Below are 16,006 nucleotides of genomic sequence, written 5' to 3' on the forward strand. Positions count from 1 at the left end.
TGACCTGCCCCAGAGCAGCGGCTAGGCCGCAGTGACCGTCCTCACCCACACCTGCGCCGGAGCCCGCTGTGGCGCTCGGCCCAGGCGGCCGCGGGGCGGGTACGATGCGCGCACGATGCGCGCGCAGCGCCCGCGCGAGTGGGGCGGCGCCGGCTCCGCCCCGAGCACAGGCCGGAAGCGCTCATGGCCCCGCCCCGCCCCGAGCACAGGCCGGAAGAGCTCCGGCCCCGCGCCGTCCGGAGCACAGGCCGGAAGTGCTCGCCGCCCCGCCCCGAGCATAGGCCGGAAGCGCCCACTGACCCGCCTCGAGCCCAGGCCGGAAGTGCCCGTGGCCCCGCCCTGCGCCGTCCAGACCATAGGCCGGAAGTGCTTGCGGCCCAGCCCTAAGTACAGGCCGGAAGCAGCTCAGGCCCCGCCCCGCACACAGACCGGAAGCAGCTGAGGCCCCGCCCCAGCGCACAGGCCGGAAGGGAACGGGTCGTCCCTCCGCGAGTAGCCAGTGTTGTGGCCGGCGTTTACCTAAGCGCCGGTTCGGGCTTGTCCTCAGCGCTGCCGGCTGAGCGACCCTGGAGAGGCCACAGCAGCGGATGGGCAGAGCCGCGGGGGAGCCCCGATGATGGTTGACGTGGGCAATAGTAGCAGCAGCAGCACTCAGTGCGCTGTCTTTGGTCTCGAGCCTGCAGTCCGACCATCGGCCCGCGTGTCTGTGGTTCGCGGGGCTCGGATCCCCACCCGCTCGGAGTCCCGGGTGCTCGCGAGCCTGCGGTCCGAGGACCAGCCCGGTGTGTGTTGTCGGCTGGGCTCGGACCCCCACCAACCCCGCACCCTGGGCGCCCCCCAGCCTGCGGTCCGACGACCACCCCGGGTGTGTGTGTTGTCCGTGGAGCTCGGACACCCCACCCCGGCCGCCGGCTGAATCTGGAAGCCACGCTGCGTTTATACTAAAAGAATAAAGATTTTTATTAAGCATTGTAAGTTGCATTCAATAGCCTTCGGTACAGCACGCCACAACCCACCTACAATCAATCAGACCCAACAGCAGTTCATTCTTGCACAATCCATGAGTTAGGGCAGAACTCCCTTCAACTTACAGTAAGATCCTACTCAGGTCTCGCGGGCAGGGATTGGGGAATTACATCTCATTTCTGATCACTAATGTGTGATGAAGAGCATCAGGAGAATTATATGAAAACGAATAAGAAGTGATTCTGATTTCAAAGTACATTGTTTGGAAACAGTAACAAAAACATCAAAATGATATAAGTATACCTGCTTCTACTAAATTCTTGATGGGAAAGTTCTCAAGAACAAGCAATTTGTTTCCTGCTACAGAAGGGGGGGTTGTTTTTTTTTTGTTTTTTTTTAAAGATCAAAGGGATTTTTTTTTTTTGTTTTTCACAGAATTTCATATTTTGCTAATATGAAGGCATAAAACAGCAACAAAGAACAATAATGCATACAGCAGTGAATACACCAGGGTAATGTTGATATTTGAAACAGCTAGATAATTTTTGGGGAGTTTTTAGAATAAATGCAACAGAGGTCAATAATCACAAAATTTTAAGGTTAGAGCAAGATCAGTCAATGACTAAACAGAGTTAACATCTTTTATAGGACTATTACTGATTATTAGCATTTTGTTTTGCAAATGGGCACATACTGGTAAGAATGGAAGGACAATAACATGCATAATATTAACTACACACTTTAAAAATTATGAACCATGCAGAAGGTTAGCTCAAGTAGTAGCACTAATGGTCTACGTCCGATCAAAACCACATAGTTCATTGATCACAGATGCATGGTATTAAGTCACGAAAAGTTTCAGAACACATTGTGTTGATTTTGAAAGGTCATTTGCATCTTCTATGATTTCAACTTTATCTCCATTTAACTTGCTTGTAAAGTAAGTATGATGTACTGCATATTTAAAATCAGCAGAACGGCAATATTACTCTATAATTTTTTAGTTTTGATAGTTGCACTTTTTTTTTAACACAAAAGAACCACATCAACAGTGATGAGATTTAAGTAAGAAAGAAAAACCGTGGTGTGCCTTATTTCTTTCATAATCATAAAATCAAAGCCTTAGACAAAGCTTTCTTGTGAACAGTAATGCAAAATCAAAGATAATGGCATACATATGGTGCCAAATGCTAAAAATGATATTTTAAGCTATATATACTTAAAGACTGCCAAAATTTGTTTTCTTTATAGTTCAAGAAACACAACTATAGGCTTTTGTCATAACCAGTTTAAACTTTGTGTGTACTTCATTTTAAGTGTGGGAGTCAAATGCTCTTCATTTTCTTTCTTTTTGTTTTATTGTAGCATTTTGACTACAACTGGTTAAAACTAAAAATGTGTTGTTTAAATCTCTGATATCAAAGAGGGATCCGAATTTCCAAAGTCCTCATTTTTCTCTTACGGAAAGGAAAAAATGTACGTAACTGTAGGCTCTCTTTCTCTCCAGATATTCCTGAATCCTACCCTTCCAGCATCCTTCACCCTCTATAAAAATAAGTTTACTCTTCTTTCTTTAAGACAGCAGCGTCCAGAGCGTCAGCCCTGCGGCAAGCACTGTCTGTACTTAGTGCATTTAAGTGAGGATTTGTATTGCACGTCTTAGAGTCATTGTTCAAGGCACTTTCCGAGTGGCTGGGGGCCCTGGCATCGCCAGCGCTCCCGTTCATCTGGGGAGCAGGCTTCTCCTCAGCCACCGCTCCGTTTTCAGCCAGGGACCCATCTGAAGACACGGCGGACGACTTGGATTCCCCGGATCTTGACTTCAGTTCTTTAGCCACTTCCTCTGCTGAAGTAGCATAGGGAGGCTTGCCCTGGTCAAAATCAAGGACAACAAGCAAGAGAGCAGCGTTGATCAACAGCGGGAGAGGAAGAACGCCCACCGAGCCCAGACAGCACGAGCTTCAGATCAGCGCGGCACACCCCGCACGGGCGTGTGGGCTCCTCACAGAGTGTGCACTCTGCTCTCCTGCGCTCTGCCGGCTGCACCGTCCACGCTCGCTCTACTCTTCCCTCCATCCGCCCCAGTGCTCTCCACAGCCTGCCGGAGGATCTGCTCCACACACCCGCATACTCTGGCCGGTACCTCACGACGGCCGCAGGCTCCCCGTGTACACTCCAGTAGTGCACATTCCATACCATATAGTCTGTACCGTCTACACTCCGTACTCTCTCGAGTCTGTGGCCTCTACAGTCCACACTCTAATACACTCTGTCTTGCTTCTGCCTGACCTGCTGCTGGGAGACACTTGTCTCGGCAGGTTCATCCTGGGGCCTCTTCCCTCCACATCTCTGTAGGTAATATCCTGACCTGCAGGAGACCCCCACCGGAGGAGCTCTTCCCAATCCTTCTGGATAGTACCAGCTGCACCTTAACACCACCCCTATAAATCCAGCTGAAGTTTCAGACTACGACTCCCTCCATGTTTACCAACTCACACGTCCGCCTGTCACAGTCTGGGGGAGGCCCGCTTCTACCGGGAAATAGAGGCAAATCTAAGTCCTCTCAAGGACAAGCCCACAAGAAGTGAGTCTAAGCTGATAATCGCCACAAAGGTTTGTGACTTGTCTCTACTGAACGGGCCTCTCTGCTCCTCTTAACAGATCTTAAAGTAATTCTGGAATAATATGTACTTTTAGAGTGATTCAGCTCATGTCCTGAAAGACAAGACCTCTTGGTCAGAGACAAGGAAGACATCCGAAATCTTCCAGGTGCTTACATCTTAAACCGCAGTTTCTCAGCCTGGCACTGTGACATTTTGGACCCGATCGTACTGTCACGGGCCACCTTGTGTGCCGCAGAGTGGTGGGCATCGCTGGCCTCTGACCATCAGAAGCCAGAAGCACTTGCAAACCAAGCTGGGTGAGGGGGGCACATCATCAGGGCCGAGAACCACTGTCAGAGGCAGACTCCTTGATGAAGAAAACCTTAATGGTCTTTGCCTTTGAACGGTCATTTTTCAGTGAAGAACAGGAGACCCAGAACCAGAAAGCCGCCTACAGAACTTCCAGCTCTGCATTCCTTCCTTTTCAACCCCAGATGGCAGTGTGTCTGGTCTCCAGTCTTTCCCACTCTGAAAACCATGTCTGCCTGGTTGAAAAGAAAGCCCCCCCCACCCCAGCCAAGCAGGGCTGGAGGTGCCCGTCGCCCTCGCCTCCACCAGTGCTTCTAGTGTTGGTTCCCCTCTGGGATCAAATCCCCTGGGTCTTCTCACTTTAGTGTTCAGTCCCAGATTCAGAAATATGAATGTGAGCTTTTCCACAACTCAATACCACTGTCATTTTGTTAGAACCTTGAGAAAAATTATACAAAAATGTAAGAGGGTGAAGCGGAGAAAAAAGTAACATCAAAGATTTCCAAGTACATGCTTTCAAACCTCCAAGGGCTCACTCTCTGAGGGAAATGTCCACTTGCCACTAAACAAACACCTCCAGCAGTGTCGCAGGGGCTGGCAGAGGCACCACCCCACGGCAGGGGCCCCAGCAGGGGTCTGCGTATTGGGGAAGCCACCACAGTCCCTCTCTGGAGACCATGGGGGCAGGAACAGAGGATGCTGGTGAGGGAACATGAAAGCGGACTGTACCTGTTCAGAAATAGACATCTTCTCTCTCCACAGCCAATTCTTCTCATAAGCCTTGGCCACTACGAGCCCCTCCCACCCATGCCGTCACGAAGGGCACCCCGAGCACAGGGCAGCACTGCCTCCCCCTGCCTCACTGATACTCGACCCTTCCGGGCAGCAGCAACACCAATGAGAGAGATGGGCCAGAAACTCTCCGGAGGCCAGCTGCCCTTCACTATCCGGGCCTCTCACGGGGCAAGAACACCGATGTCGCCTAAAAACGAGCAACAGGAAGCACGAGATAGAGCCACACGGAGCGCAATGTAAGAAGATCAGGGAAGGAACCACACCCCTGTGGGCAGCAGAAGGTGCCAAGGGCATGTCCCCAGAAGACCAAGACCTGTCCTCTGGCTCCAGCACAGAGCAGACCAAGAAAAGCCCAGAGGTGAGGTGGGAAACAGGCAGAGGATCCAAAACAGAAGCAAAGGCTGTTCCAGAAACGGAGACCCAACTAGAGAGACACAGTAGCATGTGGACATCATCAAACATGAAGATGGTGAAGAGAAAGAAAAGCTTAAAATCGGAAAGAAGGGGAGCCTAGGTGGCTCAGAGGATTAGGCCTCTCCCTTCAACTCGGGTCATGGTCTTGGGGTCCTGGGATCGAGCCCCACATCGGGTTCTCTGCTCAGCAGGGAGCCTGCTAACCCCCCCTCTGCCTGACTCTCTGCCTACTTGTGATCTGTCAAATAAATAAATAAAATGTTAAAAAAAAAATCGGAAAGAAACAAAGATAGGGAAACGCAGATCAAACCACACTGAGATACCCAGCCAGAAAGTTAACTTCAAAGACAGACAATAAGAGGAGCTGGCGAGGGCGCGGGGAAATCCACAGCCTCACGCACCACGAGCGGGAGGGGAAAACCGGGCAGCCGCTGTGAGTCTGGCTGTTCCTCAAGGGCATGAATGTAGAACGACCATGGGACCCAGGAATTCACTCCTAGAGGAATGAAATGTGTATCCGCACAAACATGTGAAGGCAAGGCCTGAAATGAATTACACTGCTGCGTATCTGAAAGCTGCTAAGAATGCTCTCAAAAGTTCTCATCACAAGAAAATCCATTTTTGTAACTATCCGAGGTAATGCAGGCCACCTAGACTTACTGTGGTGACCACTGTGCAGTATATACAAGCATCAAATCGCACTCTGTCCGCCTGTGACTGATACAATGCTACACGCTGATTACATCTCAATAAAGCTGAGTAAGAGCCTCCATGTCCATCAGCTGGTAAACGGATACACAAAATGTGTCCTGTCCCCACAGTGGAGCATCGGGAAGCGACAGAAGGGAGAGACAAGATGGTGCGCACCGTAACATGCACACAGAGCAAGGCCACAGCCATGGAAACCAGATTCGTGGACGTCAGGGGCTGGGAGGTGGCTGCTCCTTTGTAAGGGGGTTCTTCTTGGGTGGTGAATGTTCTGGAATCAGCGATGTTGCTGCACAACAGTAAGAAAAGATTGCACTGTCCACCTGAAGCAGGTGAGTTCTGTCTCAAAAGAAGACCTCAAAGGGAGTGGAGAACATGCCAAACGCTGACGCTGGACCCAGGACAAGCTCAGCAGGAGCGCCAGAGATGAAAACCAAGCAAGGAGAAACAACAGAAATGAAAAAACAGGAATCCAAGAAAACTTTCTGATGTAAGACACGATCTGAAACCACGTTTGGAAAAGAGCATGGTGTGTGCCGAGCACACCAACCCAGAACGACCAGCAACGGGGCTGCATCACTAAACCTTGGCAGAGAAACAAAAACAGTTTGGGCCTTTGCGCCAAAACCGCAAACGACTTCCAAGGGAAAGACGATTCTTTTATTGTCAGTCTTCAACACAAAGCTTTATGAAAGAAGAAAATGAGAGAACGTCCATGAGACACCTGAGTGGGAGGTAAGAACCACTGCTTTTGATTGTTAGGAAAGCAAAGTGCTTTCAAACATCCCCTCATCTCCGTGGGGTCCCCTCTGTGGTCTGCTGAGGAGAGCCTCGAGGGACAAGGCTGGCAGGCAGAGGACACGCTTCCACAGAAGCTGGGCAAATGAGGCACAGGTGGGGCGGTAGGTCAAGGTTGTGTGCTGGGATGACCTAGTCGGTAACAACCCAGCTACCATCAGAAATGTGAGAGCTGGGGGACTGAGCCACTGTGCACACAGCTGGGACAAAATCAGTGACAAGTCCAAGGCCATCTAACTTATCAACCCTGGGTTCTCGGGGTGGAAGAAGAGACATACCGATACCAACAGTAAAATTTAGGTCAAATGCCATTTCCCACTAAAGAGCCCAAGGAACTAAGAGAAATGTGGTGCTGGGCCAGGTGATGCCCTCAAAGGAAGCCACCAAAGGCCATGGCCAAGGCAGGCAACGTGTCTGTCCTGCCAGGACTGTCATCCTCAGGTGCCAAATAGGAGGCAAGGGAAGAAGCATCTCTTTATACAAATTCCCCAATAAACAATGACAAAAGAAATGATGGAGTGAGACCATCTTCCTTTTGCATTTTCCAGTGAATAAATGGATCCAGTCAGTGGTGCATCAGTACAATAGGTCCTAACACGCAGACATGTGTGCCCCTGACAGAAGTGCATGGGTCCACCTCAGTCTTGTCACAGGGACAGAGACCCACGACTGGCAGGGCACCCAGACCCACTACCAGGATGCAAGAAGAAGAGGTCGGGTCATGGGGAGCCAGCCCCTCAGAACACACCTGGCTAGACGCAGAGTCTGTGGGTGACACACTGCATCGTCCCTCCTTCAAAAAGTGAAGGAAATAGGCAGGGAGGGAGGGAAGCCGGTGGATTCAGCACACCATGGAGACAAGGAAGAGGCTATGCCACACAGCTGTCTTGTATGGCTTTGGTGTCTGTGTTTTATATCAAAGGCCCCATAACCAATAGGGCTGAAGGCCCCATGAGGGCTCTCTGCACAGGACAGGCTCTGGGTTGGAGCACAGCAAGGCCGGGTTCCCCTGCCTCTCGTAAACCTGTCCAGAGGCTGAGTGCTTTCCGTTCAGAAGGGTGTCTCTGAAGACAGGAAGGTTGGGGTGGACCTGGGAGGGCCAAAGTGAGCAGAGCACACTCCCCACCCCGGGGGACACTGCGCTGCAGACGGGCTGCCTGAACCCTGCTTCTAGGGAGGGGCTGCCTTTGTATCTGACTTACTAGATGTATTTCACCAAAACAAATTCCTGTTGGTGTAGTTGGTTGAGCATCTTGGTTTCAGCTCAGGTCATGATCTCACGCAGCATCTCGTGCAGCATCTCGAGATCAAGCCCCGTGTTGGGCTCTGTGCTCAGCAAGGAGTCTGCTTGAGATTCTCTCTCTGCCCCACAAAAATAAAATGAACCTTAGGAAAAACAAAGAGAGGGGTGCCTGGGTGGCTCAGAGGTTAAAGCCTCTGCCTTCGGCTCAGGTCATGGTCTCAGGGTCCTGGGATTGAGTCCCGCATCGTGCTCTCTGCTCAGCAGGGAGCCTGCCTCCTCCTCCTCTCTCTCTCTGCCTGCCTCTCTGCCTGCTTGCGATCTGTCAAATAAATAAATAAATAAATAAATAATCTTAAAAAAAAAAAAAAAAACACAGAAGTTTTTACAATGCTGAGGTCAGCCGGTAAAGGCAGGCATTTTAGTTTCTTCTGGCCAATTAAATTTCCGCGTGTGGTTATTGGTGCATGAGTCACTGGAGAGTCCTGAGGTTTGCATGAATAGCATGGACAGAAAAGCACACTTTGATTGAATGTCGTAACTCGAGAAGTAGGCTGACTGGCATTTCTAAAAGATCCTTCTGAAGGGGAAATTCATCAGGATCTAGGTTCTAAAGTGGTAGTATCCAAAGCAGGAAGAAACCCCAGCTCTTTCCTGGAGACATGTTCATGACCGTGGCCCCTCTCACAGGCTGAGCCTCTCAGGGAAGAGCTAGTCAAGACGGTCCAGGAGAAGAAAAAGATACCAATTTTCTTTTTAAAAACCTAGCTGCTATTTACCTAAACGTTTTATAACATAAATGCCACTAACACCCTGGGAACGTTCCCCATGCAGCTGTGACCAGGAAACCATACTCTTCAGCACCGTGGCCGCCGCTGGCCCAACTGGGCTGAAGAGTCACAGCTGGCGGGCACCTCACGCGCTCGGCAGCTGCAGAACCCCCCACTGGCACTCCCTGTCTGGACGCAGGCTACGAAGGACTAGCCCGGAAGCCCGGGCCCTCACAGTGCGCCACCGCCCCGCGCTGCGGATTACCTGAATCACACCCTGGTTTTTATAGCCTCTGCCGTAGTACCGTCCACCTCTTCCAAACGTTCTGATCACCGGGGTGGAAATCACTCCCCTTGGACGCCTGAACAGAGAGAAGACGACAGAAGCACACAGGCTTGAGTCTGCTGAAGACAGCTGAAACGCGTAAAATGACGTCGCTCTCCTGCAGTAGCACTGTCTAGTAAATCATGGTCACACCACAGACTAATTCTAACATTCCAAGATATCAATTGTTTGGGTCCATAACCAGTGTATTTGATTTGAAAAACCATACACTTCAAAAATGCTACTTTTTAAATACTTTTAAATTAAATGGTTAATTAAATAATGTGTTGATAATTACTTAATAATGGTTGAAAGAACTACCTAATACCATATATAATGGAATCCTATGTAACCACAAACAGTGACATCAACGAAGATGTATCTAATGATATAAAAATGTTCCTAGGAAAGTCCTAATTGAAAGAAGAGGCTAGGGGCACCTGGGTGGCTCAGTGATTGAGTCTCTGCCTTCGGCTCGGGTCATGGTCTCAAGGTCCTGGGATAGAGCCCCACATCGGGCTCTCTGCTCAGCAGGGAGCCTGCTTCCCCCGCCCCACGCCCGCCTGCCTCTCTGCCTACTTGTGATTCCTCTTTGTCAAGTGAATAAATAAAATCTTACAAAAAAAAAAAAAAGAAAGAAAGAAAGAAAGAATAAAGAGGCTGTTTTCTATTAATACAAACACACTTTCAGAACTTACCCCCGCGCTGGTCCTCCAACAGAAACCACTTGCAGGGGGAAAGGCCCACGGCCCCCGCGGCCCCGTCTGCTCCCAGCCCAGTGGCCGACCACGGTGCCGGCTATTTCTAGCTTCCCTCCCTGAGAAGGTATAGGCTGCAGTCCTGCACAAAAAATAGAAAAAATCTTGACAATCACATAATTAAAAATTGGAAGAAGGAACAAGCAAGCACTTTCTTTTCAACTGTGGCTTATATTTCGTAGAAAGGCCCCTTCCCTTGCTTTGGGAAGACTTATTTATGACATAAAGTATTAATGCGCACATCATTTGATTTTAATAGTTTTAGCTGTTGTTAAAAATACACCTGAGAGTAAGCAAACGTGCTGGCTACACAGAACTAACAACTGAAACGAGTTACAGATGCAAACTGTGTGAGGCTTTTAGACGGACCTAGGTTCAGGAAACCGCTGCCGCTGGGCGGTCCCCGCACGCTGCCTCCACCGCAGAGGTGGACGCCTGCAAACTCAGAGTGTTTTCTCTTCGAGTAACTGCTTCCAGGCTTCCTGCCTTCACCAAACATTACGGAAGCTAACCAGGAAATATGGCTTTATTTCTCACTGTACTGTTAAATCAGAATTCCCTCATGTGGGGTCACAAACATCCACTGTATTCACTAACTTCTATTAGCTGTGTATAGCTTGCATTTTCTAAGGTTTTCTGACTAAACTAAGAAAATTCTCAGTTAACTGAGAGCAAAACTTCCGGTAAAAACCAAACAGAAGCTCAAGCTTCTTATTTCCTGGCAGATGGAATGGACCCTAATACACTCTCTATGATCCAGGTTTTCAACATGACAATTAGCTGTCAGCCAGCACTGCCCAGCAAGCACATCTATGACAAGCCTCGTTTTCCTAATAGCCACACTGAAAAAATACAACAGATGAAATAGGTTTTGATAATGTTTTATTTGACCCAATATATCAAAACACTATTATTTCAATATGTAACCAATATAAAAACTATTAATTAGCTATCTTGTATTCCTTTTTCCATATGAGGTCTAAAACTGGATGTGTGTTTTGTGTTTCGGGCCCAGCTCAGATGGGACAAGCTCAGGTCAAGCGCTCAAGAGCACGGTGGCTGCCGGTCACTCCGCTGGACAGTGCAGAGCTGAGCTCCAGACACAATTTGGGAGTAGTTAGGAACAGGTTCCTCTTGCCATTTCAGCCCAAGAAACTGCTTCTGACCCCACAGTGTCCACAGCCACCACCCCACCCAGAGCTGTATCCCAACTGCACACTGATGTGAGTGTCCAGACAAGGGGTGCAAGGAGCTGAAGCCAGTGGCAAAGCACCGAGCACGCGTCACTGCACGTTGCATGGCATGGGCAGGAAGAAAAGCGCTGGTGGGAGGCAGGAGAGGGGCATGCAGGGTTGGTGAGGGGGAGAAATGGCCCCAGAGCCCCTCTGGGGGTTGGGGGGTGTGGGGTCTGCGCTGGCCTGCGAGTCTTTACTGCTCCAGAAGAGGTTTCCCTCCAGCCCCAAGGAGCTGAGCTGAAAAAACATTCCTGGGCGGGAGAGGAAGACTTGCCTATCCTGAAGTTACTTGAAAATGTATCTGAAGGGCCCTGTGACGTGGATGGGATGGCCGGGCCTAACTCTGCAGTCCCAAAATACAGGACATGTGACACAGCTACGAGTCACAAGCTCTAATTACAGCAAAATCACAAGACATTATTTCAAAACTAAACGTTAAGACTTTTTTCTCTCTTGTAAGGCTAACACATACAAGAAGAGAAGCAAAGGGAATTTAAAATAAATGTATCTATGTATGTGGTTATTAGAACTTTCTTTAAAAACGTTTCCTACGGAACAGTCTGTGGAAAGTTTTTGTGCCAGGAGTTCTGCTACGACCTCAGAACCTTCTATGCCAGCTCATCCCCTCTCGTCAGGGGAGTAGCCCACCAACAGGCACTGCCAGGCAGCCTGTCCCAGCACAGGAGGTGACACTGGGGCCAGGCACACATGGCCGCGTGGACACCCGATGGCCCCACTGCCAGGCCGAGACCTGGGGGCAGACGGGGCTGGGAGCGGGCCTAGCAGAAAGGATGCAGTGTTGGGCCAGGACAGCAGAGGGGAACCAGGTGGGGCAGCGAAGCTCTAGGAGAAGGCACAGCATAATTACCACCCTGCGACTTGCTAGTCCTGCTGCTGTCACCGCCGGAGAAGGCTCCGCAGTGTCCCGCTGCCGTTGCCACTCGGAAGGCACGGTAAGCGCCTGTCGCTACAGTCTCCCCATAGGGGCCTCCAAAGCCACAGACTCCTGTGGGACCCGGGTGGAGAGAGACGGAGAAGCCATGAGGAGCGGGTTCGGAGGGAGCCACCGGTGGGCCTCTGGGCAGAGTGACCCTGTCTCCTTCAGCTGCTGCTTCCACACCATCAGCTGCCAGGGAGGGGTCTCCCAGCCCCTCTTGCCAGCAATGAACAACTCTGAAGTGTCAACCATGGGGGCTCAGCCACTGGCCTGGGGGGTGGTGGGGGCAGCCTTGGAGGAGAGGACTCCTCTGGCCCCCAGACTTGAGCCGACCAACTGTTAACACCTAGTCTCTCCAGCAGCCTCTGTATTTCCCTCTCTCCCTTCCCCATCACGGCTTCGGGAGTCGCGTCTGCACCCTGTCTATCCTGAAAAGCTGATGCTGCAAACGTCATGTAAGCCTGGTGATTAATTACAAGGTCCCAGTGCAGCAAAATGTGGACCAGGGCTACACGGGGTGCCTGTGGCACGTGTGCCTGTCCCCTCACACCGCCAGTCCCTCCCGACAGTGCCTGCACACTCACCTGCAAAGCCCCGCCCTCGGCCCTGAGCTGGGGGGACGGGCCCGAAGTGCCGGGGGTACACAGAGGCAGGGTAGAAGGGCAGCGCCGTGGGTGGCGGGAAGGGAAGTGGGTGGCTCTGCCGGGAGAGGTTCAGCCCTTCCAGGATGCTCTGCCGCATCTTCTCCACCTTGGCAGCTTGCTCGGCCTGCAAGTCAAGTGCCAGCAAGTGAAAATGTGGTTCACGAGGCTTTGCTCGAGTTGGAATGGACAGGACAAAGTGAGACACGCCGACGGCTAGGATGCGTCTCCACACTTTCTCCCAAGTCACAGTCCTGGTCTGTGGAGCCACGCTTGGTACAGAAGGCAAGACGGAAAACGCAAACAACGAACAGATCCCCCTCACTCCCACGACCTTAACCCCAGACAAACATCAACTTAAAAACTTAAAGCCCAGTTTTGCTGGCTCATCTCCAGGTGAGAACCGTTTCCTATAGGAGATCTTAACTGAAAGTGTAGTTTTGGTCCTGGAAACCAGTGTTTGAGTCCAAACAGCGCAGACGATGCCCGCGGACCGAGCGCTTGGCCTGGCGCGCGCTGCACGTGACACAGAAGGCACCAGCCACCCGCACAGACGCACACCACACTGCCCATGCGCGCCAAATCCGCTGTGAGAAAACACCTACAATGTTCACCTGGAGTGTCTTTTGTTAATAAATACGAAAAGACATAAAACAACACTAATTCTTAATCCGAGAATCTGAAAACCCATGTATCCCATCAATCCGTCTTCAGACTGAGCCTGACTTGGGAGCCACAGCAGCTCCAGGGGAACATGTAGTTAGAAGCCTGAAGCGAATGGACGCTCTTTCACGCAATGGGACATGATCACCTGACGGCTGACTTCACCAGGATTTCCAACAAGCATGGTCCCTCCACATTCAGGAGCTGCACGTTTGTGGAGTCACCTATTGCTGAAATGTATCCCGTAACCCCATGTAAGTGCTCATGGCATTCTCGCGGCACTCTGCAGACCCGTGCAGGAGTGGGGTGAGGTGGGAGTCGCCACCAAGGCTCTGCCGTCCTGTTTCAGACTTTACACTGTAAACAAGTGTCCTGTTCACCATCTACTTAGTGCCACATTTTCATGTTTCTGTGGGTGATTCTGCTGTTGGAAATGGGCCTGAGCATTGTGCCGGGTGCTGGCTCATGTCCCTAAGTGCCAGGCTGTGGGATGCGCCTTGTGGAGAAAGCTAGTGTGCCACGCGCATGTTCAGGCTGTTACCGTGCTGCTGGCCGCGAGGACAATGTGAGTAAGTGAATAATATGTGTCCATCGAGATGTCGTGCCAGAAACACACAAGGCAGGGTACTGAGCTGCTGAGAAAGGTGTGGCCAGACGCCAGGAGGAACCCAGCCCCATATGTCCCCCAGCAGCAAGCTTCAGTGTGCGGTGACTTAGCGCTCGGGTGAGTGCAGCTCGGCACCCGCAGCTGGCACGGACACCTGTGCACACGTGGGGTCGGGCCCCGGCTCACTAGCCAGCACACATTCCCGCACCCCGCTCCGAGGCGGCCAGCCGCTCCTCCCTGCCCCCTGCTGCTCCTGTACTGACCTGACCATCACAGAGGTCGATGAGTGGGGTCTTTTCCCGGCTTGCTTTGAGGAGTTTGGACTGGAAGAGCTTCCCGTCAAAATACATCCAAGGGCAGCAGTGCTCCCAGGGTACTGGCTGGCCACACGCGTCGTTCGCAAACAGGGCCATGTCCACACCACTCATGAAGAGAGCTGACAGCTGAATGCCTCGGGGGTCGAGGTTCTCGATCTTAAAATGGAAAAGAGTGATTTCCATGGAGTAAGAGCACCACAGTACCTGCTTCTTACAACATCTGACTACAGCTCTCCACAGTTAATGTGGACACCCCTCCACCAAATACCCCCTAAGCACACCTGTTACTACCTCATAGTGAACCTGGCACTGGGCTATCTGAACACAGACGTTTTATGTTCCTTAACAGATTAACATTTAAGAAACTGCCTATTTCAACGTGGAATCTGTAGAGTGTTGTACAAGCGCAGAGACACCACGTTGCAGCTCACATGACCCAGTAACAGATTACTGGGAGTCTCCTTAGCACTCAGGAAGGCCACAACTCACGCATGAAAATAGATTCTATAAGCTGGTAACGGAGGAACAGAAAGATCATAACAAGGAGCAATTCTAGTAAGATTCTGCATTTTCCAAGTCGTTATATTAAAAAGCACTCCTTACAATTTCATTCTAAAACCTGTACTTCATGTTTACATCATTTTATACGTTAATGTTTTAGATAGCAACTCATTAATGAGACTGTCGAATGTTTCGGGAGAAATGGAGCTTATAAATGGAGAACACAACAACAAAAACACTGTGTCTGGGCCATGCAGACTATCTCTCCTGGCTCCCCCCGCTGGCGCTGCCGCCCTCCTATACCCACGCACAGCCCTCTCTGCTCGCACCTGGTGCGCTGGGCAAGGAACACTGACAGATACAGTCAACTCTTGATTGTCTGTCTACGAAGGACCTGGTTTGTGGATTATCCGGAACCGAGTTCTCACTGCCTGGCTTCTGTCTGCCCGCCCTGTGCATGTACTTTTGAAGGTGGTGTCCCAAGAATGCAGTCTTCACGGGGCACCCACCTAAGCAATGCCTAATGTGGCAGGTGCCCTGGCTTTGCATGAAAAAGGAAAAAGGTCATTCCCGTGCCAGATACTGATGAACGGTGTGAGCATCTGCTATTTTGCACTCGGTGCCAATATCCCACAGTCAGCTAACACTGTTCTCCAACCTCTGTTTTTTGGATTTTTCCAAACCTGGAAAAGCCTGTCCCCGCTCACAGCCCAGCCCGTGCCTTGGGCGCCGCTTCTCTGAGCCTTCAGCCTCACTGGGACGGACACTGTGCTGGGCTGAGGGCAGGCGGGGCTGCGGGATGGGACCAGGAACATTTCCTTATGAGAAGAAAACAGGGAAACAGAGGGAAAAAATGGAGAAAGAATTCACTTGAAGTGAAAGGTCTCTTCTTCTCAGAGAGTCTCACATGCCTTCTCCTAGAAAGCTGACCCTGGGAACGTGGCCTCGCATGGAGCAGGCCAAGGGGACACCAGGGGTGGCGCGGAGGCTGCTCCATCACCCAGTGCCATCCTGCAGCCCGGCAGTGCCTTCTGGGGAAGCTGCTGCCAGCGCCTGGCTTCCCACGCCAGCCTCACGTGGAAGACGGAGCCCCCCGCACGCAGGTGGGCAGACATGGAGCGCTCTCCCAGGGAGCTGTCGGGAGGCGTAGGGAAGTCGGCCTCACCCACACACACATCCACCTGTTCTAAATGGACTCAACATCAGTGAAGGAACCATTTGTATGGGTTTCAAAAATTATTATCGAGTCATATAGTTTTACTAATGACAACTACCATAATTTCACAGAAAAAATTCCCAAAATAAAAGCTGTTCAAATAACGTAAATAAAATCTCAACTGGCGAGTGGATCTTGCCTCACCCAAACAATTTCTAAACTACCTCACAGAGTGTTTTCTATTTCTTTCCCTCTACACTAAT

At 51.0% G+C, this 16,006-nt stretch overlaps 1 protein-coding gene across 4 annotated transcripts in view; it reads right to left on the reverse strand.

Moving 5' to 3' along the window:
• Positions 1-935: 935 nt before the first annotated feature.
• Positions 936-16,006, reverse strand: part of LOC111153494 (constitutive coactivator of PPAR-gamma-like protein 1) — a 96,795-nt gene continuing 81,724 nt past the window's right edge. For 2 of the 4 annotated variants that reach the window (XM_022512547.1, XM_022512549.1), the window contains 6 exons: positions 14,033-14,242; positions 12,443-12,626; positions 11,790-11,927; positions 9,627-9,768; positions 8,869-8,965; positions 936-2,837 (listed from right to left, as the gene is read on the reverse strand). In XM_022512547.1, the coding sequence (XP_022368255.1) occupies positions 2,526-2,837; positions 8,869-8,965; positions 9,627-9,768; positions 11,790-11,927; positions 12,443-12,626; positions 14,033-14,242 (1,083 nt within the window). In that variant the 3' untranslated portion in view covers positions 936-2,525. The remainder of the gene's footprint in view (positions 2,838-8,868; positions 8,966-9,626; positions 9,769-11,789; positions 11,928-12,442; positions 12,627-14,032; positions 14,243-16,006) is intronic. The other 2 variants (XM_022512548.1, XM_022512550.1) reach the window with 2 other exon arrangements.

This window comes from Enhydra lutris, unplaced genomic scaffold (genome assembly GCF_002288905.1).
Source record: "Enhydra lutris kenyoni isolate GAN:26980312 unplaced genomic scaffold, ASM228890v2 scaffoldscaffold33, whole genome shotgun sequence".
In the NCBI taxonomy this organism is placed as follows: domain Eukaryota; kingdom Metazoa; phylum Chordata; class Mammalia; order Carnivora; family Mustelidae; genus Enhydra; species Enhydra lutris.